We start from the raw sequence: 27,731 nt of genomic DNA, 5'->3' as shown, positions 1-27,731 counted from the left end.
GCAGCTGTACCAGACCTTAACAGATTATGATATACGATTCTACATGTATGAGATTTTGAAGGTATGTTGAAATTTTGAGAACTTCATGCTATAGAAAGCATATTCACTTTTAGAACAGAGAATAGAATGTTTACATGACAATATCTGAGGATACTGCTAGTGTTCAACATCCCAGAACACAAGTGAGTTCCTTTGATGACTTAGAGCACTAGCCAGGATGCCGGAAGCAGCATCAACATCCTAGGCTATACCCAATTTTATGGAGGTGGTTTTTGTGACATTTGTGCCAGCATTTGCGCTGGTTGTGGTTTTCAATTTATTTAGGTGATCTCGCGAGAATTTTGCCATTTGGAATGTTATTTACTACAGGTCTATTGAGGAATCTAACATTGATTACCAGGGGAAACTGTACTATATGGGCCATGGATTTGCTGCTGATTTTGATGAGTCAGATGTAATGACACCACTGTCATAATGTTCAGAAACATGTAGAGTACAGATGCTTAAATTGCTTCACATTTAAATTAATCAAATGAACTGCAGCCTGTTTTAACTGGTGAGTACTTCAAGATTGTAATCTGCAAATTCGGGTGACAGATGTCAACTACTCAAATTTCATCTTGAGCAATCAATAATCTGAGTCTTGATTAAATTATTAACTCTGGAGTGCCTGTTTGTTCACTTTACACAAAGTCATAAACTATTTTAGCCAGGCATAAATATGTGGTTTTGCATTTGGAGTTACTATGAAATGCCCAGTTTATCAAGATGACAACATAATTCCAGGGTAATGTCCTGACCTAGTCCAAACATACTACAGCAAGTGGTGGAACAACATTTGGTGCTGAGTGATACTGGGTTGAAGAAGTGCTTGTGTGGTCTGTTGGTCCTCCACTGAAACTTTTAACTGAAACCTTTTTAATGTTAGGAGAAAGCAAATAATAATCTTTGCTCTCCTAACATTATGAAATAGCCACTAAGAAAGTGAGCGCCTACTTGTTAATGTAAGCTGGTGGGCAGAGCTCTGTTCCGGTCGGCAGAGTGGTGTTTTCACCCCTGGTGTCAAAGCAGTGATATGGTATAGGTGCAGTTAAAATACCACTTGGAAAGAAACCTAATTGCTTTTTACTTGTGCTTAAAGAACAGTGTGTTACTTGTCAACCGAAAATCAAAGATCAAACTGTATCATTTGGCCATAAACTGTGATATCCAGTGTGATGGTTATACCATAGGGTGGTTTACATACTTTTGCCATTAATCTAAACATTTATATTCTGCATATTGCTATCTCTAGGAATTGGGAAAAGAAGTAGTTCAGTAAACAGTAAAGTATTTACTACATCCACTCTCACACCACTGGGTTTGAGCTTGTTAATCAACATTAGAGAAGGGGTGGAGGGGCATGTTGCCAAGGGGTACTTTATGATAGGCAATGTCTGTACTATAATTTGGACATTGGGTGAATTGACTCATTTCAATACCCATGTTGCTATGCCATATAAAATCCCTCCGCTCATGCTGGGTAGTTTGTTCTTCTCCACCTAGGAACTATATTCACTGCTCCCAAGCATACCTTGGTTTGTTGTTCATGAATTTGGCGCTCGTGTTGCATTTGTTCTCTTGTTTTACAGTTTGTAGGTAGACAGTGTTGATCTTGGTTTTTGCGTTTATCAAAAGATTTTTGGGAGAAAATGTCTGGATTTTTATTTTTACCTTTGGCAACTGCTTGCCAGGGATGAGAAATTTATGCCTTTCCAACTTATGGAATGCTGCCCTTTGAAATGTTTTTCTGACCTCCACCTCCCCTGGTATGTTCGTCAGACTATTTTCCCTCCTGAAGTGGGTGGAAGCCCTGTGATGGTTCGTGGGCGAGAGTGGGAAATTATGGTTGAAACGCGCTATCAAAGGGCACGAAAAACCCACCCCAAGGTTGGAGTGGGTTGCAGAGGAAGTTTTGAGGCATTCACGGCCATGGGACGGGGATTAGGCGAAGATGCCAATGTAATGAATATGGCTGAAATTCCGTGGGTGAAACATGATTTCTTGTCACAAGAAATTTTCGGACATTTTGTCTTCAACCACATTCATCCCTGATATGTTGACAGACACACTTTCCCCAACTCTCTCATCTCTTCTAACCACAACCCTGAACTGCTCTGGTACATGTTGGAGTCTAACAGCAATGTGGGTGGACCTACATCCCACAGACTGCAACAGTTCAAGAAGGTGGCTTCACTCCCCACCTGAGGGAATGGGCAATAAATGCTGGCCTCGCCAGCACATGCACATCCAAAGAATGATTAAGTATGACATGAGAGTAGAGTACCCAGTGGTTAGTTCTTACAGGAACAAGTGAAGGCCATTCATTCCCTCAAGCCTGATCCAGGTCATGGACAATCTGCACTTCAATTCTATTTACTCTCCATAGTTCCATATCCCTTGATATCCTTACCTAACAAAAATCCATTGGCCTCAGTCTTGAGCATCCACAGCCTTTTGAGGAGAGAGAATTCTGATTTCTACAACCCTATATGTGAAAAAGTTCTTTGCGATTTTGCTTCTGGACAGCCTAGTCCAGCAGAAATAATTTCTTGATCTGCCCTGGATCATTGATCAGTCCGCACTCAATCTTCTAAGCTGCAGGCAATACAAGCCAAGTTCATACAACCCATCATCATAATTTAACCCTCTAAGCCCTGATTTGGCAGTTGAACATTTACACCAAAACAGTCATGGGAAGGACATGGAGAGGAGCCACCTTTCTGTGCCTATTAACGTGTTGCCATCAGAATAGATCTGGGACCCAAAATCGGTGGTGTGTTGCCTGTCAGAGTAAGAAAGACCTTGCATGAGGGACAATCTTCCTTTCTTGTCCTAAAATTCATCTTGCGTAAATTCTTATGGCTGAAATATAGATTGTAAAATGAAAGCTGCATCAGATCTGCATGCAAAGTGCATGGTACTGCTCAGCTAGAAAATCACTATGGCTTTGTGAGACTGTTCTGCAGTGAGATTGATGGCCCATGCATGGAGTGGATTTTGGTGCGGTCTTGCTTCCCTTACTCCACATGCTTAACTCTACAATCGGCTGTTTAAATTATAAAGCCTTAAAATGATCAAAAATCTAATTTGAATGGAGGTTGCTGGTCTCTATTTCCACTTTATGCAGCCTGGGTAAGGCTGTGTTTTCGGTTGAAGTTTTATTTTGAGAATCTGCAGGAAGCCTGCTGCATTTCAATTTCCTTTATAGATATTTCTTTCTGTTTAGCACTTTTATGCACAATATCCTATCAAGCAAACCAGGCAGGCAACTTATTCCTGGCTCTTTACAGTTGCTGCTCTGTTGGTCACGAGCTGCTTTTTTACTGGTATTTGTTCGGATTGGACTTCGCGAAGAGACTTAACATCCTTAAACTGGGGCTATGATTCTACTGCCAGGATAAGGAAGCCAGATTTGATAGCTTAAGTGCTGAATGTCGCTTCTTAGTTGCGGTCTCCCGGAGACTAAACTAAACTGCCCTTCTTATGGTTGAGAGCCTTTTCTCCTGGGAAACTTTGCCTTAGTTTGCTGTTGGGTGAATTTTTAAAAATTGAGCACGTATAATGTTTTTTTATAATGAGTGAGAATAGCTTTTATACATATCATAAAGCTGAGCATTATATAAGAGAAATATTGGTTCCTGTCTGTGAATTAGTACCAACCAGATGACAGATATTGTGTCCCTGAAGTATGTAAAAGAAATAAAGACTTAGATTTATATAGTACTTCTCATGACCTCAGGACATCCCAAAGCACTTACAGCAAATTAAATCCTTTTGAAATGTAATCACTGTTGTAATGTAGGAAATGGGGCAGCCAGATTGCACACAGCAAGGTCCCACAATAAGCAATGTGATAATGACAGCATTTTTTAATGATATTGGCCAGGATATAGGGAAGGGCTTCCCTGCACCTCCTTATATTAGTGGCAAGGGATCTTATACATCTACCTGAGGGAGAAGCTGGTTAATGTCTCTGAAGGATGGCATCCCTTGACAGTGCAACACTCCCATTGTGGCTACAAGAGCAGGTCAGAGGCTATGAATCGTGAGACGAGTAACTCACCTCCTGACTCCCCAAAGCCTGTCCACCATCTACAAGACACAAGTCAGGAGTGTGATGGAATACTCCTCACCTGCTTTGCTGAGTGCAGCTCCCACAACACTCAAGAAGCTTGACACCATCCAGGACAAAGCAGCCTGATTGTTTGGCACCACATCCCTCCACCACAAACGCACAGTAGCAACAGTGTGTACCATCTACAAGATGCACTGCAGGAATTCACCAAGGCTCCTTCGACAGCACCTTCCAAACCCACGACCACTACCATGAGGACAAGGGCATCAGATAGATGGAACACCACCACCTGGGAGCTACCCTCCAAGTCACTCACCATCCTGACTCGGAAATACATCGCCGTACCTTCATTGTCGCTGGGTCAAAATCCTGGAACTCTCTCCCTAACAGCACTGTGGGAGTACCTACACCACAGGGACTGCAGCGGTTTAAGACAGCTCCCCACCACATTCTCAAGTGCAGCTAGGGATGGACAATAAATGCTGGCCCAGCCAGCGAAGCCCACATCCCATGAATGAATCATTTTAAAAAATCATAGTATACTTGTCTAGACCCACAGCTCATTCACATCTACAGCTCTGTGCAGCTGTATGGTGAGTTATTAATTATTTGGAATGCTAGAAGTTAGTCAGTTTAAAATGAGAGTTACAGATGGGGAAAGCTAGGTGAGGACCTAGCTGCACAGCAAAAATGAATCCTGGCATAATGTCTTTCTTTGCAATGTACAAAGATGATTGTCTACTGGAGTTAGATCTTACCATAGCCATTTCAAATTCATTTCTTTTTAATTCTCTGCCAAGTGTTTATATGGGTTGTTTGCTTTTATATAAATGGCATAGATAAGTGCACTAGAATTACCAAGGTTAGTTGCAGTCTTTTTTACTCTCCATATCGCATTTAGCGATAATTTAAGGTATTGCCTTCACTAAAGCCACAATCAATCACCTTGCCATGGCTCTTTCTTCTTGATAATGCGCTGAGTTACTGTGTCACCAATTCACTAAAACTCTTCTTGCCTTGCTGTGCCCTTCCTGAAATGGTCTAAGTTGTCTAAATGTTTAGCTTGCCATATTGGACAGTTTTTGCTATAAGAAGCAATTTTGCTAATAATTGTGCCGATGGGATTAGTACACGGCAGCCTTTTGCGTGGGTTTCAATTTTTATGGCTAAAATAAAATTCATACAGGAATAACATTTTGCAATCGAGGAGGCTCCAGGCGGCTTTTGTGTCACAATCCTATTCGACTTCCAGACAGAGAATAAGCATTTCCAGGAAAACCTCAAAGGGACTATTCAGTTTACTGTTGTTCATTTGTTAATGTTTTTAATGTAACAACAAAATGTAGCTATTGATGAAATAAGCTCTTAATAGGATTCTTGTCATGTCTTAAATTTCTTGTGGTACTTTGTTCATTTGTCAGTCTTATTAATTAATGAGAGAGTGTATTAACAGTGGTCGAATGGTTTTCCTCTGTTTGCAGGCTCTGGATTATTGCCATAGTATGGGAATCATGCACAGAGATGTGAAACCGCACAACGTTATGATTGACCATGAGCACAGAAAGGTAACAACAAAAACAAACGCAGTTACTCTAGTACTGAAGGGTGCTTCCTAATGCTGTGTAGTAACCATTAAAATTGCTACCAAAAGTTAATCTGCTCACGCAGGTGATGCACTTTTTGATCTCTACCAAGCATCCTTTGAAAAACAATGGAGTATTTTTTGGCTAGCCCTACCAAACGCAGGTATTGAAGAGTGTAAGTTATTTTCCTGATTATTCCATCAGGAAACCTCCTCCTAGGATAGGCAAACCAGTTTCTCTGGTGGCCCATTAGTCTTTGAAATATTTGACCAGTTTTATTTGATCATATAGGTATTTAAAGAAAATCTCCCTTTCATCCCTCCATCTTGATTTCAATGAAAAGGAACCATAAAGGCTATAGCCGAGATTTATTTTTAGTGATTTCCTGTTTCACCTTTTCACGATATCTCATGTAAAACCTTTCATCACGGATAATAGCTTTAAGTGTGGGACTTGCATTGTTTTGAAACGTTACTCTAATCAACAAGCTGTTATGACCTGGGATGCATACAATCACAGAGTGGTTACAGCACAAAAGAAAGCTCACCGTGTCTGTATTGGCTTTCTGTAAGAACAACTCACTTAGTGCCACTCCCCTGCCTTTTTCCCGGAGCCCTAAAAACGTTTTCACTTCAAATAATTATCCAGTTGTCTTTTGAAGATCCCATATTGGATCTGCCTCCACCACATTCTATGGCAGTGCATTCCAGATGCTAACCACATGCTGTGTAAAAAAACATTTTCCTCATGCTGCTGTTGCATTTGCCTATCACCTTAAATCAGTGTCCTCTGGTTCTCGATCCTTCAGCTATCAGAAACAGTTTCTCCCTTACAACTGGACCAGGCTTGTCCAACTTTTTTGCTTGTGGACGGAGGGGAGGAGGGGGACACATTTCCATTTTTTCCTTGTTTACGGGGCTAATGACCAAATTTCAGAAAGTTTGGCACAATATTAAAGATGAATCTTATAAAAATTTAGGTATGAACAAAAGAAACAATTTGCTGAGCAAAAATAAGGCAATGTCAAAGCAATAAATTGATCATTTAAAGAAGAGAAGTCAATAAGGATGACCATTAGACTGTGAGAATGTTTGTGTCTGGTTCACTCCCAGTCTCAGGGTACTCATTCAGTCACCCTCATTTACTTTGAGAGTGGATGGGAGTTTGTGTTGGTGTGGGGGAGTGTGGGTGAATGAAAATCCTGAGATTGTGAGCCAGACACACACGCGCGCGCGCGCCCGCACATACACTCTCAAGCACAGTCCCCCTCCCCCTCTCTCTCCGGCGGTGAGTCTCTTCACCCCCCCCAACCTGGGCCCCGTAACAGGTCGCTCTGCCCCCCCCCCCCCCAGCCCCACATAGCCACCCTCTCCCCAATGGCTCCCAGCAGTGTCTCTCCATCTCTCCCCCTCTTTGATATCCTCTCATATTCCCTCTACATACTCACAACCACTAGTGTTCTCTGCTCTTTCAGGAGCAGCCCCTTGCAGAATCTTCAACTTCACTTGCCTGTCTTACCAGCATTTTGAAAAGTGGCTCTGGGGGTCACATAGAATGGCTTTGAGGGCCACAATATGGGCCGCGGGTTGGACAAGCCTGTACTAAATATTGTTCTTTTCAGCCGAGATGGATAAACCTGAAGGCTGTGTTGCCTGCCCAGTACCAAGGTTAAGGACATCACTTTGGGGCTGGAGAGAAACTTAGAGTGGGAGGGGAAGGATCCAGTTGTCCTGGTCCATGTGGGTACCAATGACATAAGGAGGACTAGCTGAGGGAGTATGAGCAACTAGGGACTAAATTTAAAAAGCAGAACCACAAAGGTAATAATCTCTGGATTACTACCTGAGCCATGAGTGAATTGGCATAAGGTAAATAAGAGAGTTGAATGCATGGCTCGAAGATTGATGCAGAAGAAATGGGTTTAATTAAATAGTGGGGGGAGGGGAGGGGGTCGTTGGGTTCACATGAGGGGAGATTTGAAAAGTTAAACAGAAAGGGCAAGGCAATAGTGCAGGGTAGCTTTACAGGTAATGATAAGCAGAGTATGACAGGAAAGGACAGAGTGCACAAACATAAGCAAATAAGGTCAGAGTAAGGAAAATGGTAAAAAGACAGAATTAAAGTTTCTTTTTATGAATGCTGTGTGCATTCAGATAAAGATTGATGAATTGATAGCACAAATAGAAATAAATGAGTATGATATAGCCATTACAGATGGTTGCGTGGTAAAAGATTCTCTAGGTAAGAATGATCAAAGCATGACAGAATTTCACATTCCGTTTGTGGGTGAGAAATGTGGATCTAAAACTAGTGCTTTACACTTGTAATTGCCTCTATTTAAATTTAAGCAGGCAGAGTCGGCTAAGGTGGGATCTTATTGAAACATATAGGATTTGGAGGGGACATGACAGTGTAAATGCTGAGAGAATGTGGCTGAGAGGATGTTTCCGTTCATGGGGGCATAGTTTAAAAATAAGGGGCCCCCATTTAAGACGGAAATGAGGAGGAATTTCTTCTCTGAGGGTCATTGGTCTTTGGAATTCTCTTCCACAGAGAGCAATGGAGGCTGAGCCATTGATCGAAAAGGGAATCGGGGGTTCTGGGGACAGGCAAGAAAGTGGAGATAAAGCCACAATCAGATCAGCCATGATCTTATTGAATAGCAGAGCAGGCTCGATGGGCTGAATGGCCTACTCCTCCTGCTTTTTCTTATGATTTTACAATGACCAGTTCCCTCACAAGTTTGAACACCTCTTATCAAATCTCCTCTTAATCTTTTCTTCTCCAAGGAGAACAGCCACAGCCTCTCCAGTCTACTCACATAACTGATGTTCCTTGTCCCTGGAACCATTCTCATGAATCTTTATTGCACCCTCTTTAATTCCTTCACACCTTTCCTAAAGCATGGTGTCCAGAACTGGACACAATACTCCAATTGAAGAATTAATAGCCATTACCTGAATTAAATTCTATAGTAATGTTGATAGGGAATTGGATATATACTTGAAAAAACTTTGAAGGACCACGTGGAAAAAGCCAGAAGTGGGACTAAATCGATAACTTTTTCAAAGAGTCGGCACGGGCACAATGCACTGAATGACCTCCTTCTGTGTTCTATGATTCCATGAAATTAATTTAAAAATTTTAATCATATAAATTTGGTACTTTTATACTCTGTTAATAAACTTCATTGGTAGTTTTCAGTTTGAGACATACGATCTGTCAGTGTGGTCATTTTTGCTGATTTGGAAGGGGTCGCAGGTACATTATGTAGCCTCTTTCATTACTAGCACATATCCCAGCAGAGAAAAAAGTGTTCATTGTTCATCCTGCAGCTCCCAATCCCATAACTTTGTGCACATGGTCACGTTCTAATTCATAAAGGGATCTTGTGTCTTTGGCACAAACAAAAAAGATTAGGAATTAGGCCATGTCAACAACCCTACTGATGAACTGGCTGTAAGCGAGAGCCATCAAGTCAGCTAACAGTTACCGATAAAGCAAAGCGCAGAAAGGGCACTAATGTAATTGTCACAATATATTCCATGTTATCCTGTTTCCTCACCCAGCTAACTGTACACAGTTAACAAATACAAAGTTATAAAATATATTATTTGCCATAGAATTGTCCCACTCCTATTGAAAATGTATCTTTTAAGTTTTGCATTCTGAAGTCTAGCCACTGGCTGAGTCACGAGGCTTGAGTTTGGTTTGGAAGCTCCCTTCTGCAATCTTGCTGCAGGCTTCCTGGCCACCAGATGCAGCCCCGGTTACGCTACAGGAAATCCACTAATATATGTATATATTTTAAAATGGCCCACCTGGACACCTGCCCAGCTTCAAGCCCTTTCTAGCTGTAGTTTGAACCACCTGCCAGTTTTTGTTCCTGCATCCTAGGTGTTTTGGTTGACACTCTCAGTATTTTGCCCTTGCGCTTGCTCATTGTGTTTGCTGACAGCCCTACAGATGCTGTGGTTAAACACAGGATTCCAAAATATAATTGATTAGTCCAATGAACCAGAACTTAAACACAGCAAGTCACAACAACTTGTGTTTATATCGTGCTTTATATCCCAAGGTGCTTCAGAGGAGCATTGCCAAACAGTATTTGACATTAACGGGTATTAGGTCTTTACATGAAAATGAATACTCTGCCATTGATGGCAGCCAATAGTTTTTTGTGTTTCCTGTCTCCAGCATTTCAACATAGTGACAGTGCAGTTGCCAAAGCAACATTTGGTCAGAATACTATTTTTCTGTAATTCCTAGGGGATGAAGGAGCTGTTGCCTTCATTTTTTTGCTCACCGTGTTCTTGAGATGTGTTTTTATTAGGATGGAAAATAACTGAAATAACAAGTTGAAGAATTTGTTTTTTTCCCCAGTAAAAAGGTAGTGTTATGAAATTCCTTTTTTCAAGGCTTAGTTGAACCCCTTGAATCGAAATTGAACTAAATGCAGATTAATAGCTGTAATAAAATGCAAAATAAAATTGTTACTTACAGCTAGTTCACTAAATTTCTGTAAGGATTCTGTTCACAAACCACCTCAGCATTAAAATGACTTTGAACATCTACCCATAATACTTTTGCTATATTGCGAGCTATTCTTCCACTTCCACACATAAAGAAATTGAGTGAGTGGATGAGTGCAGCTATCTCCATTCTGGTAGGTCCACTTGATGCATGTTTAAACCAGTATTAAAATGAAACTGCCAAGTCGGGTTTAATGAATAGTGATTCAGTTGCATTACTGATTGTGGACCATTCCAGCATCATTCTAAATTTTGATGTGCTGTGTAACCTGTTGCCATTTTGGTCTTTTCTGTAATTGTGCATGTAAAATCTTTCTTTTGAGTAAATTGCTATTGAAGCTGGAAAACAGCAGGGATGGTACAATTGGCCTTTGCACTCCAGGGCTCAGAGGGGAATGGTTCGGGAAGAAGATTCCGCCAACATTCCATCTCAGCGTTAATATGGCTTGGCCTTGGAGAGAGTGCAGCATTGATTTACTAGAGTGATAACTGGGCTTCAAAGGATGAGCTACAAAGAGAAATTAAACAAACTGGGGTTATATTCCCTAGAATTTAGAAGATTAAAGGGTTAATCATTTGGTAGTACAGAACTTGAGCATTGCTGAAAAAAGTGAGATGCTGTTGAAGCTGTTCGTTTTGCACCTATCAGAACAGATACGCAAGAATACCAATTGTAAAGTGAACAACAATTTATACTGCATGAGCAGAGTGCTGATTGGTTGGCAAGTGAACTCTTGATTGGAAGAGGCATTGCCATGCAGAATGCACCAGGGAACAGTTAACTGCCAAGCTTTCGATTACATTCAAATCAGGCAGATTGACTCTGGTCAAGACATTGCCATGGGGAATGAACCAGGGAATGACTGTCTCCCAAATTTTTGCTTAGTTAAAAAAGGGGCAATGCATGGACTTGCTCCTTTTGTCTGCAAAGGACATATATGTAGCTTCTAGCACACGCAGATGAGCCACACTGTGAGCCCGACTGATAATCTTAAATTGGCTCTCAGTGTAATTCTTAGCACAATCAGGATTGTTTAGTGAGTGCTGTCCAATTGTGGAATCACCACTAATGTTGGGCAGTATGTTTTGAGTTTTGCGAGCACAGGTTGGTTGGGTACGGTGAGTACTTTGCCTGTTGCACACAACTAAAGGGATGTGCTGTTTGATACGATCCGCCAGTCAGGATGTACGGCCTTCATACCTGGCATCACACCAGCACTGAAATTGATATACCACATTACTCATCCTCTACTCCCAGCTATCCCGCCACAAACCAGCGTTCACTGAAGACGTTGAATCCTTGAAAGCGCACCTAGCTGATCTAGCGTACGCATGTTGCGGAATTCTGAACTACTTGGCTGATTTTCACATGCAATGCAAATGTCTGGTACCATTGTGAGGCCTCAAGGCCAACCCAGCCAAACATATCCTGACAAAGGAACTGGATTTGTCATCGTTAACGATGTGACTGTATTTACTAAATGCACATCATTCTTAATGACAGGTCCAAATTTGTGTCCATTGGGCCTGCCTGAAAGAGAGTTACAAAAATGCTTGTTGGACTTGTGTAAGAATAATGAGCTTCTGGATGGTATATATGATAGGAGTCGTCCTCACAGGTCACTGCATCCGCATATGTATGGGCTACCCAAGGCACACACAAGTGATGTCCCTTAACGCTCTATCTTACCTGTGACTGGTTCTGCACAATGTGAATTGGCCAAACGGTTGGACGAGTTGCTACAACCAGTTCTGAGCAAGTTTTCCACATACACGACGAAGGATTCCTTTACCTTTGCGAAAACTATACAGGACTTGCATATTGATAGCAATGTTGTGTCTATCTGCTCATTCGATATTGCTAGCCTATTCGCTAATGTACCACTCAAGGAAGCCATAGACATTTGCACCGCGTCACTACATCATGGCAATCTAGACACACCGCCATTCTCTGAATCTGTATTCATTGGACTTATGATCTCAGCAGCTTGCGCATTTGAGTTCAGTTTTAACGACACCATGTATGCCCAAATGATTCCCCTCTAGGCCCAGTCTCGCAAACATCTTTCTGCGACAAAACGCATTTTCGATGGAATGACACCTAACCCCCCTACCCCTTGCATATTTCCGATACATAGAGGATATATTTGTAAGAATTTCCTTACACAGCTTAATGGGCTCCTTCCTGTGCTCAAATTCATCTTTGAAATGGAGCAGCCAAATGTGCTCCCTTTCTTCGACATTCTAGTTGAGAATTGTGCCAGTGGGTTCTCTGCTAATGTCTACCTTCTTAACTGGTAATTCTGCGCGTTGGGATTCCTTCAGTTCCACAAGCTATAAGATTGGCCTTATCGGCAACCTCATAAATAGGGCTCGAGCTATTTGCTCACTGTGCAAGCTTGATGCTGAAATAGAGTGCATCAGAGCCACCCTGTGGGATGATAGCTACCCTGATCAGATCATTGCTTGCTGTATATTGCACAAGCTCATGAATGGGCTGAAGGCCGCCACATTTGGCCCTGAAAAGTGCCCAGCTGACCTCAGATTAACCTGGAAAGGTAAGGTGATTCAAAAATTTGAGCAACTGGTTAAGTTAGCTGTTTCACGCTGCTACTATGGAGCAGCAACACAAATGTTATTCTCCACTAACAGGTGCTGCCATCAAGCCAAAAAGGCGTTCTGCGTATCACACACATGACTAATGTGGTGTATGAATTTCATTGCTGCTGTGATACCAGGTATGTAGGCCATGCATCCTAATGACTAGTGGATTGTATCAAACAGCATGTCCCTTTGTCTGTTCATAACAGGCAAAGTACTCACCATATCCAACCAGCCAGTACTTGCTAAACTCCAAACATATTGTCCAACATTAGATGTAATTTTGCATTAGACAGCACTTGCTAAACAATCCTGATTGTGTTAAGGATTACACTGATGACCAATGTAAGATTATCAGTCAGGTTCGCAATGTGGCTCACTTACGCGTGCTAGAAGCTATTTATATTCACACACATGGCCCTGTGCCTTGCAGACAGAAGGAGCATGTCCATGTGTTGTGCCTTTTTTAACTAAACAAAAGCTTGGGGGACAGGCATCCCCTTGTTCATTCCTCATGGCAATGCCTTGACCAATCAGAGTCGATGTGCATGGTTTGAATTTAAACAAAAGCTTGGCAGTTAACTGTTCCCTGGTGCATTCTGCATGGCAGAGTCCACTTGCCAAACATTCAGCATTCTCTGCTCATGCAGTATAAATTGTTGTTCCCTTTACAATTGGTATTCTTGCATAACTGTCCTGATGGGCGCATGACGAAAAGCTTGAACAGCATTTCTCTTTTTTCAACAATATTAAAGGGTTAGTTAATCTAAGTTTTCAAGATATTAAGGGAACAGATAGGGTTGATTGGGAGAAAGTATTTCCATTAGTTGGGAAGTCTAGGACTAGGGGGGCAACGTTTAAAAAAAAATTAGAGCTAGCCCTTTCAGGAGTGATATTAGGAAACATACTTCTCCACATAAAGTAGAAGTTTGGAACTCTTCCACAAATGACATATGATGTTAGATCGGTTGTTAATTTTAAATCTAAGATTGATAGATTTTTAAAAATTAACCACATTAGGGGATATGGGGTTAGGTCGCAGATCAGCCATGATGCCATGGCAGAAGGATCTAAATGGCCTACTCTTGATCCAGTGCCCCTGATCACTGTCCCATGAGCTCTGTTGGAAAGTGCATTCATGTGAATGACAGTTAAGTACAGGATTGGATCACCTGCGGTGTTTTCTATGGTCCAATAACTCAGATGCTGCATGCCTAAGTTTTGATACGAAGCACTGGGCACTTAGATGATGTATCAGGAAACTGCCAGCAACTGCGGAGCTGTATCACAGCAAGGATCACTGTCTTTAGAAAAGTTGAGAAATATGCTGTTGTTCTTCCAATTTTAATTACCTCAATTATTTGCAGCCAACTCTTTCTCACTCCATATTCACAATCTGTTTTTGATTTCTGTTTTATCTGTAATCAGTTGCGGCTGATAGACTGGGGCCTGGCAGAGTTCTACCATCCTGGGCAGGAATATAATGTCCGAGTGGCTTCCAGGTACTTCAAGGGACCCGAACTACTTGTAGATTATCAGGTGAGAAAAGGAAACCTTTTTAGATTGTAAGCTCGTGTGTGTACTGAATTAATTTGCACTAGCCATACTATAGCATCCTTGGATTGCAACCATGCCCCTTTCAATTTAATGAATTTTCCATTTTAATACAGACGCGAATTATTTTGGTGTCTACTGTTAATTTTAACTGATCTGTTGCAGTTTTGGAATGTAGAATAATGAATTCCTTGTTACATATTCACATTTTAACACTAGACATTTTCCTTGGGTTCAGTGTCATAAGTCTTCCAGTATGCAAACCCCATTTGCTCTCTACAACCAATATCTTGGTAAGTGTAAACCGGGTCAAACTGAGAACCCTTGGCATTGTTTTCTGCCTACAGGATATGTCACATGCTACCGTGAGGTTTCACCAGCAGCAGGAAAGTAAAGGTCGTGAAACAATGGCTTAGATAATTAAAATGTTAGTCAGATTTATTGAACAATAAACTGAAAAATCAACAATATTATACTGTTGATTTAAACAATTACAAACTTCGCTGTGGTCTTAAAATATTTGTGAAATACTTCTGTTTTGTGATTCTAAAAGCTTAATTTTAAAGCACTGCATGCTTAACTTTTTAAATTTTACAGTAAGTGTAGTATATAAGAGCAGTCATCAGATAGTGACTGGAATAGTAGGTTGGAAAACAATCTTCATCTCAACGCTGGGTTCAAATCCAGCTCTGTCTAATGGGATCCAAGTACTACTTGCTTTCAGTTAAGAATTCCTAAGCAAAATGAGTTATCATAACCAGCTTAACCAGTTCTAACACCTCTTTCCTAATTCTGGATGGAATTAAGCAGGCCTTTTTTTATCATGACCACTGTTTTCTGAAACTTAACAGTACTTCTGTGACCTTGTTCTGCTCAGCTATTAAAACCAGAACTCAGCACAGTCTCCTACTCCAACTCGTCTTTTTTGCTAGGAACTGAAGTCCCTTGTTGCCCCCCCCCCCCCCCCCCCCCCCCCCCCAACCCCCCTCTCCACCAACCCCACAATCAACCTTCCTTACCAATCTTCCTTACATATGAATGCTTTTAAAATCCAATCTTGTTGTGACCCAATTGCCACTTCCTGATTACCTTCCACACTCATTCTCTCTCTCGCACACACACTCTCTCTCTCTCTCTCTCTCTCTCTCTCTTTCTCTCTCTCTTTCTCGTACTCACTCTCTCTCACTCACAGCTTGGCCTTCACCTCAGTTTCTCAATTTAGAAAAAAAAAAAGTTGAATACTTTGGAGAAAATGGTGTCAAGAAAACTTAGTTTTCTTGCTAATCTGTCTGGAATGAAAATTATTGGAATTGGTGAATTTGCCACAGTAGGTACGCTTCATTGACAGTTTATTTTATGGTTGAGGATTTGATTTGCTTGTTTCTGTACTCTTTTGGGTTATGGAGGAAGTGAATGAAGTGCTTTTCAGTCAGTTGAGTTTAAAGTGTTTTAGTGTAGACCGTTTCTCTGTCTGACAGGATGTACGTTCAAATTGTTAACCTGTTCTTTCCCTTCGATCTCCAGACACTTCAGGACTCACTATGTGTTTCTAGCATTCAAAAATAAAGTGGAAGATGTTAGAAATACAAAGCAATTTTTTAAGCATTTGGAGAGAGAAAGGCAGCTTACTTTGGGTAAGCTTACCTTTTACCAGACTGACAAGCTGTCTACCCACAAAGTGTTTTTTTTCCGCTCAGTTGCATTCCAGCCAGTATCCCCCAGGAGCAGAAATCGGCATATCAAATGCTCAGGTTCTTTAATAGTCAGCAAATCCTTTACCGCAAATTCACCAACTGCAATATTTCTTGTGCACAGCCGATCAGTCACACCTTTTTACCTTTTATCTGAGCAACACAGTAGCTGAGCATCTAAACTGGAGTTTGGATTTAATAATTGAAAAGTGGCTTTCCAGAAGCTGAAATTAATTTATAAGATTTGAGCTTGCTTGGAATGGATAAAGTTTTCATCTATCCTAGATAAAATCATACAGCACGTGGGGAGGGTGTTCAGCCCTTCTTTGAAAGGGTTAATTAGTCTTGCTCTTTTCCTAAAGTCTTGCCACTTTTTCCTTTTCAAGTGTGCATCCAGTTCCCTTTTACCATTTACCATTGTATCTGCTTCCAGCACCATTTCAGAGAGTACATTTCAGATCATTGTAACTTGCTACATTTAAAAGTAAAATTCCCCTCAACTCCCCTCTGGTTCTTTTGCCAATTATCTTGAATCTGTGTCCTCTGGTTACTGATCTGCCTGAGTATGATCAGTTTTTCCCTATTTACAAATATCAAGTTTTGAGCACTTCAATAAATCTCCTCTTAACCTTCCCTGCTCCAAGAAGTACAATTCCAACTTCTCTAGTCTTAGCACATAAGTAAACTCCCTCACCCCTTGTACTGTTCTCGTAAGCTCCTCTACACCCTCTCCAGGGCCTTGACATCCTTTCTAAAGTGTGGTACCCAGAATTGGGCACAATACTACAGCTGAGGCCTAACCAATCTGAAAGGTCTAGCATAATTTCCTTGCTTGTATACTCAATGCTTCTATCTATAAACCAAAAGCTACTGTATGTTTTTCTAACAACCGTATAAATGAAAAGTTTGTCAAAGCTTCTTTCAGGGGGTAAAAAAAGTCTTACATACGTTAAAACTCTTCCTCCCACCCTGTCCTATGGAGTTACTCCCCTTAAGGCACAGATTCTGTTCCTAGGCAGCCTTCTAAAACCTCATCAATGTGAATGTGAGTGAAATCATTTCAGAGGATTTTTCCCTTCCTTAAGAGAAAACTTATTCATCTTTTTGGTTTCCAGAAGACCATTGAGCCATTATTTAATTCTGTGCACTATTGTGATGGATATAGGAAATCTAAATCTAAAGACTTAACATCCTGAGATACTGCCATCAACAGCTCCTGCATCACTGATGGCAGTGGCACTTTGGTTACCATGCTGTAACATGAAGTGCTAGGAAAAGTAAAAACAGAAAATAATAATTTAGCTTTCCTGAATGTGACCTTTCTGTAATCTTGAGATGCTAACAATGTTGAGCAGAAAGAGCAAGAAGTGTTGTGTTTTAATTGTCCTGTCCTGCATGGATTTTCTGCTTTGCAAATCCCTTATTGCTGTAAAGCAAAGTGCCCTACTATGCTGAGGCTATGGCTCATTGGAGAGATTGGAAACAACAGGTAACTCACAACGAGGTGCTTTCACACTGCAGGAAGCACCTGGTTCAAAAGATCTGGAGCCAGATTGGCACGGGAGATAAATAGTGTAGGGGTGTGAGGCAGGCGCAGAATGAGCTTCAGTACTTTTAGAGGGTGCGGGGTGAATACCTTTTAAGATGTTGCTTTTTGAGGCTGACCTAATGCAAATATTGAGACACTTTTGACAGCATGTATTCTTTTAAGGTGATAGTGCCAGAAGCCCAATCAAGATTGGGTATTGTGCGCAGTGTTTAAAATGTGCAAGACGGTCAGTGGGCAAAAATGTGACAGATGGACAAATCTCTGACCTCTAGAGAGTGCAGTTTGAAAGTGTGCTTTTAGATATGAAATGGTGGAGAAAAATTGCATTGTATTATTTCAATAAATCCTACTTATATTATCTCTGATCTGTTACGATCCTGTTAGGGACCAGTAACTTTTTGTTTAAAGTAGACAAAGTTTCAAATCCCAATTGCCCACTAGGAGAATAAAGCCATAAGATTCCACGGTTTTAAACAAACAAGGTAAACTTTACAATGTTAGAAAAGTGAAACAATTTATAGTATCTATTTCCTACTCTAACATTCAGAATTAGCAGGAGATAAATACGCATTAACTGTCAAACTGTGTTTGAACACATCATACTACACATTAAATGGCAAATGCGACCAAGGCAGATTCCACGGATTTCTCAGCAAGCTACCCAGACGTCAGTGACCACTGAGAGTCACAAAATTTCAGTAAAACTCTGTCTCCCTTGGGAGAGATTTCGACTCTTCACTTCAAAGGTCTCACCTCAAAAGCCACTCCGACTTGGACTGCCTCAACCACTGCTCACTTTCCAATGGTTCAGTCTTCTCCTGAGACTGTGTTTCACAGAATTCACAAAGCTGCAATTCTGCCTCTAATTACCATCACAATTCCAATGCATTTGGGGAAGGCAAACAAAGCAAGGGAATACACAATAAATGGGGGGATATTGAGAGGGGGTAGAGGAAATGAGAGACCTTGGTGTGCATGTCCACAGGTCCCTGAAGGTGGCAGGACACGTGGATAAGGTGTTAAATAAAGTGTGATGTTTGTGTTTAACATTTATGGTTTTTTGTAAAAGGACATTTTAGTTAAAAAGAAGTGTTATATAAAAAACCTGACAGTAGGGTGTGCTAAGTCCCGGATATTGCTCTCTGGTGTAGAATAAGGATAAAGATACTTCCAGTTTTAAACAGGAAGCTGGAGTTCAGAAGCAGATAGCTGTGTGTGTGTGTGTGTGTGTATATTCTTAATTGTTAAGAAATGACAAAAAAACTTCAGAAAGCATATGGAATACTTTCCTTTATTGAATGAGGTATAGAATACAAAAGCAGGGATGTAATGCTGGAACTGTATAAAATGTTGATTGGGCTACGGCTGGAGTTTTGAGTACAGTTCTGGCTGCCACATTACAGGAAGGACATGATTGCTCTGGAGAGAATACAGGGGAGATTTACAAGAATATTTCCAGGGCTTGAAAATTGCAGCTGTGAGGAAAGATTGGATAGGCTGGGGTTGTTTTCCTTGGAACAGAGGAGGCTGGTGACCAGATTGAGATGTACAAGATTATGAGAGGCCTAGGTAGAGTAGATAGGAAGGATCTGTTTCCCCTAATTGAGGGGTCAGTTACTTGGGGGCACAGATTTAAGGTGATTGGTAGAAGGATTAGAGGGGACATGAGGAAAAACTTCTTCACCCAGAGAGTGGTGGACATCTGAAATTCGCTGCCTGGTTTGGTAGCGGAGGCAGAAACCCTTAATTCATTTAAAAGCTACCTGAATCAGCACCTGAAGTGCTGTAACCTGCAAGGCTACAGACTAGGTGCTGGAAGGTGGGATTAAAATGGGGGCTAGTTTTTTAAAATTTTGTTTTTGGCCAGAGCAGACATGATGGGTTGAATGGCCTCTTTCTGTGCCATAACTTCTCTATGGTTCTGCGATTTCTAATATGACACAGATCAGCTCTAAGTACAAAATACAAACTACAACTCAGTATATCTGCTTCCCTTTATGATCTTTATGGTTATTCAATTCAATGCACTCTTCATTGGGTAAAGGTGTCCTGTGATTAGGATTTCTGCCCAAAATTTGTTAGAACAAGAATAGATCTTACTGTGAAGTGTTAATAGAATTGGATTAGAAGAAAATGTAGGTAAGTGTTGCCCTTCACTCAGTGGTAGCACTCTTACCTGAGTCAGAAGGTTTGTGGGCTCAATTCGAGTTCCTTGATTGAGTACATAATCTATGCTGGCATTCTAGAACCACTTTTTCACCTTAGAGCACTACTTGAGGGAATGCAGCATGGTTGGATATGCAGTTTTTCAAAAGAGGCATTAAGCCAAGGTCCTATATCACCTCTCTAGTGCACATAAAAGTGCAGGTTATTCTTATGGTATCCCAGTCAATAATTATACAGGCCACCTTAGTTAGCACCACTAAACACTTAGTCATCATTTATTTCATTACTGTTTATGCAACCATGCTGTGTGCATATTGACTCCCACGTTTCCCTACAGTGCAACAGTGATAAGTGAAAACACTTCAGAAGCATTTAATTTGCTGCAGAGCGCCCTGGAGCATCCTGAGGTCATGAAAGGCACTATATAAAGTTATTCTTTCTATATCACCAATTTCCCAGTGAGCTTATTCAGTGGCTAGCTGAGCCATAGAGACAAAAGTGGTCCCAAGTTCAATCACCAGTCAGTGCTGAGTTAAAAGTGGTGCATTTCAGTTGGTTTCATTGTCATTGAAGATAGGCAGAATACCATTCTGGATTGCTACTCAGAACCATTACAGTGGCCCTATTGGAAAGCGTGGACGAGCATGAAGTTTGGCTGTGATACCCTACGTAGCACATCAGTCTGCTTATCTTGCTGTAGACATGTGTGAATAGCCACTATTGAAAAAGGAGGAAATTAAGAAGAAAATACAGCAGCAGAGTTGTATGGATTGGATATTTGTTAATGATTTGGGAATTTTTTTTGGAACCAGTTTGCTACAGGAGTGGTTTCAGCACTTGAACTTTGATTTGGTCCAAGCATTGCATTTATTAACCAACAACCGTTGATAAAATGGGTAGGTAGCTTAACAATAGTGGACCTGTCTATCAGGCCTCTCGCAATTGAAAGTCCCTCAAATTCATAAAGTCTTTTACATTGCTGTTGTACCCTGTGCCTTCAGTGTTTTGAAATTCTTCTGAAAGTGACTGATTAAAGTGTTTTTTAATGTTCTCCTTTGTCAGTTTAAATTGCAACTCCTTAAAAAAATGTTTTGGTTCATTGCAGATGTACGATTATAGTCTAGACATGTGGAGTTTAGGATGCATGCTGGCCAGCATGATCTTCAGAAAAGAACCTTTCTTCCATGGTCATGACAATTATGATCAGGTAAGAGCTTGGCTTTATACAAAGGCCTGTTTTTAAGATACATTCATTGCCACAGAGTGGCAGATACTTCACCATTGGGCATGACATTAGGACTAGCCCATGTGCACTGTACCTTGTGTGTTGACCATCATGTCATGTCTTCCTTCCTGCCTAGTCAAGATTGCCAAACATGCATCGGTGGAATTGGCAGTGCAAATCTCAAATATGGCCATAGTGCAAACTCCAGGCTCTGCACTAGAAGTTATTACACTTTATAGTCATAATATCCAGCTTCAGAAGGCCTCCACTGCCTTTTTCAGAATGTTGTTTATCTTTCGCCACAGTAAAGCCTCATCAGACAACAAGAGGTTTTTGTTCCTGTGCAGCAGATTCCTACAAGTCTCGAGACTTGCCGCTGCTTTAAACAGAAACCGGGGAGTTGGCCATTCGGTCCTTCTCATTTGTTCCTCCATTCAGTTAGATCGTGCCTGATCTGTATCTCGACCCATCCTCCTGCCTTGATTCAGAAACCCCAATACTGTTGAATTCTCCTCTTCCCTTTTGGAATTGCTCTGTTTCTGCCCTAAGGCATAGCAAAGTTCTGGGTTTGCAGTGTGGGAATAGCAGTTTCGTGGCCCACATCCTGCTGCTTAGTTATGTCGCAACATGGTCATCATACATGTTTAAATCTGCATCGTGTTGGAGAGTGTATCCAGAATGTATAAACTCTTTAAGATTCCCTGTTGAAGAGCAATATCTGCTTTGGCAGGGCTGTTAACCTAAGGTCTAGCATCTTACAAATCCTATAACTGACATAATTTTAATTTACTTTAAATTTTGAACAGAAATTTTAGTACATTTGATTACTGTCCGAGCATTATGAATACATTGTCATAGGAAAAGCAATTACATATACATATAATATATGGCTCTATTTGAAAAGTGTTATCAGTATAATACCATTTAGATGTGGTTAAAAGAGCACTTCTAGGATTGGGACCGCACTACTGTTGTTGAGCTTACAAAGACTGGACACCCTCCTCTATACCTCCCTTCAATCTTTGCACCCCACCTTTCTTCCATTGACACAAGTCCTGTCTGTTCCTCTGCATGGGAGTGCAGTTATTGGAATAAGCCTGCACAGAGCTCTCTTTTTCTCCAATATGGTGCTGGTGCAAGTGGGTGGTATGACCCACTCACAGCGCTGCTAGAATAATACGCTGCGTTGGAGGTTTCAAAAATCCTGTCAGGTGTGGAAAAACATCCCCATCTGCTGGTAGAAAAAAGATACTACATTGGTGGTTTTTAAAAAAACATCACTTCTGTAAGATGCGGAAGGCACTGGGTAGATGTGAATGAGTAAGGCATTTTACCATCCTAGCTTATCAAGCTATATGTTTCCCTCACTTAATCTGATTGCTAAATGATTCTATGGTTTTTGTCTTGAGCTGCGGTCACACGGATTGAACTGTTCACCACATTGTGAATGAATGTGACCTTTGGAAATTTGCTGCATAATCAGGGCAACCCACTTAACACACACTGCTGTGATGAAAGCAAAATACTGCAGACGCTGGAAACCTGAATTATAAACAAAAAATACTGGAAAAACTCCACAGGTCTGGCAGCATCTGTGGTGAGAGAAACAGAGTCAGCATTTCAGGTCCATATGACTTCAGAGCTAAAGAGAAGTAGAAATGTGATGGATTTTTTTACTGTTTAAGAGGGGGTGGAGCAGATGAAACAAGATAGAAGGCCAGGGATACCTCACCTATCCCTGATCTCCTATCTTGCTTCACCTGCCCCACCCCCTCTTAAACAATATAAAATTCATTACATTTCTACTTTAGCTCTGAAGAAAAGTCATACGAACTTGAAACGTTAACTCTGTTTCTCTCCCCACAGGTGCGGCCAGACCTGCTGAGTTTTTCCAGCACTTTTTGTTTTTATAAACACAGTGCTGAGACTTGAGTGTCCGACTTGAACTTAGACTTGTAAAGCTGCAAGATGTCATACGCGAGAAGCCTGAGCTGTCATTCTGGGAAGTCCATTCCAAATGCTTTTCGCTCCTTGTATGAAGAGCTTTTGACAATCAGTTCTGAACTTCCCATCAGTTCAGGACATCAGCCTGTTCCAGTGGGGTTACAGATTTGTTTTGGGAAATGGCAAGATTGTTTTAACAGAATCATTGAAACCAAATCAGCATATACTAGGATGCAACTTGCATCCAATGGATTCTATAAATTCCCAATTAAATTAATGTTCTGTCTCATGTTAGAACCGTGTCCCAACACAAAGCACATAGTGAAACTGGGCACATCTCTCAAATTGCAATATTGCGAAGGATTGGATGCTTGAAACTGGCGAGTGACAGATTTGGCCCAAGTTGCTGTTTGACTAAGAATGACTGGCACTAAGTGCATGAGAGAGCACTGCCATAACTAGTGCAGCAATTAGTGGAGGTACAAAATACAACTAATTGCCCACTGCTGTCTAATTCCCATGCAGACTTTATTTTCCTGTTAATATTTCAGGTCAACAACCTTTCACCAGTTCTGATGAAAGGTCACAAACCTGAAACATTAACTCTGTTTCTCTCTCCGCAGATGCTGCCTGACCTGTTGAGCCTTTCTAATATCTCCTCTTTATCAATTCTAAACCCACCCAGTATCTCAATTACTTCCTTTATCACTATAACTTTGGTAGTATCTCCTTCCTTGAGAAAGACAGATGCAAAGTTTTATGGAAGCTGGGCCCATGGATTCAATAACTGAGACGTTGAAATCGACTTCCTGCCTTTACTGCATTTCATTACAGTGCAAAAATGGGTCCCTCTTTGCCCTCATCTCAAGTTGCTTTCTCTCAGGTTGGGGTTGGTCACCAAAGCTGCAACACTAGACCGTGTTGGGTGAGTTCAAGTACCTCACCCAACCTGGCAGCCTAAAATAACTGGAGCAATGATTAATTTTAGTGTTTTGAATTGCAGGCCAAAGCCACTACTGTCTGCAGTAGGCACCAACTCCTGGCCATTTACTTGACCAATTGGCATCAGTGACAATCCAGCTATGTAAATATGCTGTAAGATACGACAGGGATTCTTTGTGTGGAAAATGTAGGAGATGCTCTTCTGAGGTTAAACAGTAACTTGCATTTATAAAGCACCATTATAACATAGCGAATATTCCCAAGGAGCTTCACAGGAAAGTTTTCAATCAAAATTTGACACCAACCTACATAAGGAGATATGAGGACAGATGACCAAAACCTTGTTGAAAGATATATTTAAGGAGTGGTTTAAAGAAGAAATAAGGGGTGGAGAGGCAGAAAGGTTTAAGAACGGAATCCCAGGGCTTAAGGCCAATGTAGCTGAAGGCACAGTCACAGATTGTGAAGCAATTAAAATGTAGGTATCGTTGCAACAAAGTGGAGTTTACATCTCATCTGACTTGAGGGTGGGGACATGGTGGTGTGGTTGCTGCAGCTCGTTGCAACAATTGGGAAGTGTTCAACTCTGAGAGGCAAAAAATTCTTTTCCAAATCCAATTTTCTTTCCTAACTAACTTTTTTTTCTGTTTTCCTAAAGACTTGTTATTTGTTTATTTAAAAAAAGTATGTTGATGAGAATTGGGGTGGGGGGGTGTGGTGCAGAATTGGAAAAAGTTATGCAACCTTGTGATGAATTTGAATAAATAAAGGATACATTTGTACTTTTAAGTATAAGATATTAATTCATAGTAATTCAGTACTATGGTGTTATCAAACCCAGTACAACCCAAGTCAGTTTCTTCGGTGCCAGTGTTTCCAGTGTTTATCATTTAAACAAGATCAAATTTAATTTAATTTAATGACTCTTTAAATTCCTATTGTGGTGAGATTCCTGGTTAACCTCTTTTCCCCAAGTGACATTAACTTGCTTCCTCTCTGTCTTTGAAGTTGGTCCGAATAGCCAAAGTGCTAGGCACAGAAGATCTGTATGACTACATTGACAAGTACAACATTGAGCTGGACCCTCGGTTTAATGACATCCTGGGCAGGTCAGTAAGCAGCACTTTTGGTGTTAAAATGGGGTGATTTTATTATCATTTACCTAAAAGATTCTTGTTTCCCTGTTTCAGACATTCCCGTAAAAGATGGGAACGCTTTGTCCACAGCGAGAATCAGCACCTGGTTAGTTCAGAAGCACTGGATTTCTTGGATAAGCTTCTACGATATGATCATCAAACGCGTCTAACAGCACGAGAAGCTATGGAGCATCCTTATTTTTGTAAGTGTTCCTATGCTGCTTGTTAGGACTTAGTCTTATGGTCCTTCCCACCGGAGATCAGAACACCTCTTCCTTCTACCCCACCCACCCTAAAGCCAATTACTTGCCAGACAGGCACTGTTTGGGAACACAGCTGTGGAAGACAAGAAGGACTGTTGAAGGGAAGTTGGTCTGCGTGTCCCTTTACATTTTTCTTTCAACCATTTGAAAAGACAATACACCAAGAGCTGCCGTGTTTTATCTGTCTGTTGTGGAACGAGGGTAGGGTTCGGTATTAGGCATGCCCTCAAAACTGATGGCGAGTGTGCAGGCTCAAGGGAGAATTCAGCAAAGATCGTGGATTCTTATACCATTGTTTTGATTTTGTTTTGTCCCACAGACCCAATTGTGAAAGACCAGTCCCGAATGGGCTCCTGTGCTAACATGCCAACTGGTAGCACTCCAATCAGCTCGGCCAGTATGATGTCAGGTCGGTAACGCTGTCAATTAGCAAGCACGTGCCAAACATAGTAACCAAGTCTTTCTAATAGCAATGTGTGGGCAGATGCATTGGTCAAAGTCTGCTAGATATAAATCTGATGAAAATGCACTTGTTCCTTTAGAAGACTGATGTTATTTATTGTTTCTATGCAGGGATATCTGCAATGCCAACCTCATCACCACTGGGACCCCTTGCTGGCTCACCAGTCATCTCTGCTACCAACACTCTTGGGACGCCGGTTCCAGCCACTGCCGGGGCCCAGCCTTGACGTCGCCCTCCTGACCACTTGTAACCCTGGCAACAGCCTGGTCAACCCCTCCTCCCCTCCACCTCACTCCTCCTTGGAAGCACGGGGAACCAGCTGGGCATGTCATGTCTGAGCAGTTGCTTATGGATTCTCTTCAGTTCAATCATTCTGAAAAGGAAAAAAAGGCTGATTTTTACTTGAGATTTTTTTTTTGTGTTTTGTATGTCACCAGACTTAGAGACAGTATACCTCTCTTAGTCCGAACTAGGCCATATGTAATGCCTCTCTGTCAGAAATTGTTGCCTACACACTGTTCTCATGCACTTGTTCAGTGTTACCACGTTTTCCCCCTGGGTTTTGAGTGGAGTTTGAGCAGATGATGTCAATATTGCAAGAATTGTCTGCTGTAATAATTTAGTGGTTCGGAAATAATTTACTTTGGAACCTTCAAATGATTTTTTTCATTAAAGTCTTATTCCCATACAATTAGAGGAAAGGGAGTAAGTGTGAGTTGCATTTTTATTATCCAAAAACCAAATAGCCTATGGGCTTGTGCTAAAAGGGATACTGTCTCTGACATGAAACCTGTTAGGAATATGAAATACTGGAAGCACGGCATTAAATTTGTATTGTGCTTTTGAAAGTACTCTGTTAAAACTGCTGTTAATTAAGAGTATGTTTAAAAGCTAATCTGTTCCTTTGACCTTAAAAAAAAAATTCTTCGCTTGGAAAATCCAAGCAAGTCATGACATTTTTTTCTCCTCCTGTTTTTGGCCTGAGCACACCACACCATATCATGCAACTGTTATCGGAGTTCGAACTATGGTGGATTTATTTTCAAACTCTTGGACTGAAGATTTTTAATCGTTTTGAGAAAGTTGGAACGAGAAAAAGCAGCACTGTTACCATTAGCGCCATGTAGTTTATATGCTCATTTCTCAGTGTCTACTGTATTTTTCAGTTGCCTTTTATTTAAAGCAGTTAAGCAGGGCTTGGGATGGGCGGGGGGGGTGAGTTAGGAAATGGGGCTGTTTTTCGTGGAGTGTGGGAAGGGAATTTATTTTTGTTTTAAAGAAAAACATTTGGAAACAAAACTGCTGTTTAGTGAGAAGGCAGTTGAGTTAATACTATGTTGGACTACATTTTATTAAACAGCCCCTGGTTATACATTTGTCATCCAGTTAGGTGCATTATTTGTTCTTTCCACTCTGCATTTTATCATTGTGCTGCGTTTGCCTGCTTTCTCAGGCCTGTGGTTCAGGATCAGGTCAACGTGTAGACTCATGCACCTGCAACTCGCTTTGGACAGGAGGGGGTTAGAGAGACGGGACAGTTCTGCATCTGAGACATGTCCAGGGCTTGATGGAGTTGTGAACTTCTGGGTGCTGAAACCTGATGTTTGTTTAATGGGAGTACATTGCAGTGCCATTCCTTACCCTTGGAGTGGTGATATTCCCCTACATTAATGTGCATTATTTGCTTCAGTCCCACTCTAGCTGAATGTAGTTCCAGATCAACTCTTGAAAAGATCAGAGTGAATATAAGTGACCTGAAAAAGTTCGAGATGGCAGTTACTCAAGAAAAAGATAAGATTTTTTTGTTTTGGGAAGCAGTAAAAGTCAACATTTAAACCACCCATTAAACTGTTTACCTGGGAGCTACCTTCTTTGGAAATGGAAAATTGGTGCGGTGTTGCTGCACAATAAGATGTCACTTGTGCACATTGAACCAAAGGCAGACAGATCTCTAGTCATTTGGTT

The 27,731-nt window shown here is 41.1% G+C and overlaps 1 protein-coding gene across 4 annotated transcripts in view; it reads left to right on the top strand.

The window, feature by feature from the left end:
* Nucleotides 1-27,138, top strand: part of LOC144688402 (casein kinase II subunit alpha) — an 82,907-nt gene extending 55,769 nt beyond the window's left edge. For all 4 annotated transcript variants that reach the window (XM_078554892.1, XM_078554889.1, XM_078554891.1 and 1 more), the window contains 8 exons: nt 2-61; nt 5,599-5,682; nt 14,262-14,372; nt 20,899-21,000; nt 24,913-25,013; nt 25,095-25,243; nt 25,623-25,712; nt 25,877-27,138. In XM_078554892.1, coding sequence (XP_078411018.1) covers nt 44-61; nt 5,599-5,682; nt 14,262-14,372; nt 20,899-21,000; nt 24,913-25,013; nt 25,095-25,243; nt 25,623-25,712; nt 25,877-25,992 — 771 coding nt within the window. In that variant the 5' untranslated portion in view covers nt 2-43 and the 3' untranslated portion in view covers nt 25,993-27,138. The remainder of the gene's footprint in view (nt 1; nt 62-5,598; nt 5,683-14,261; nt 14,373-20,898; nt 21,001-24,912; nt 25,014-25,094; nt 25,244-25,622; nt 25,713-25,876) is intronic.
* The last annotated feature ends 593 nt before the right edge of the window (nt 27,139-27,731 follow it).

The sequence above is a fragment of the Cetorhinus maximus genome, chromosome 13, assembly GCF_964194155.1.
Source record: "Cetorhinus maximus chromosome 13, sCetMax3.hap1.1, whole genome shotgun sequence".
NCBI classification, from domain to species: Eukaryota; Metazoa; Chordata; class Chondrichthyes; order Lamniformes; family Cetorhinidae; genus Cetorhinus; species Cetorhinus maximus.
The sequence above is the reverse complement of the archived record's forward strand: the minus strand, read 5'-3'. Positions and strand labels throughout refer to the sequence as shown.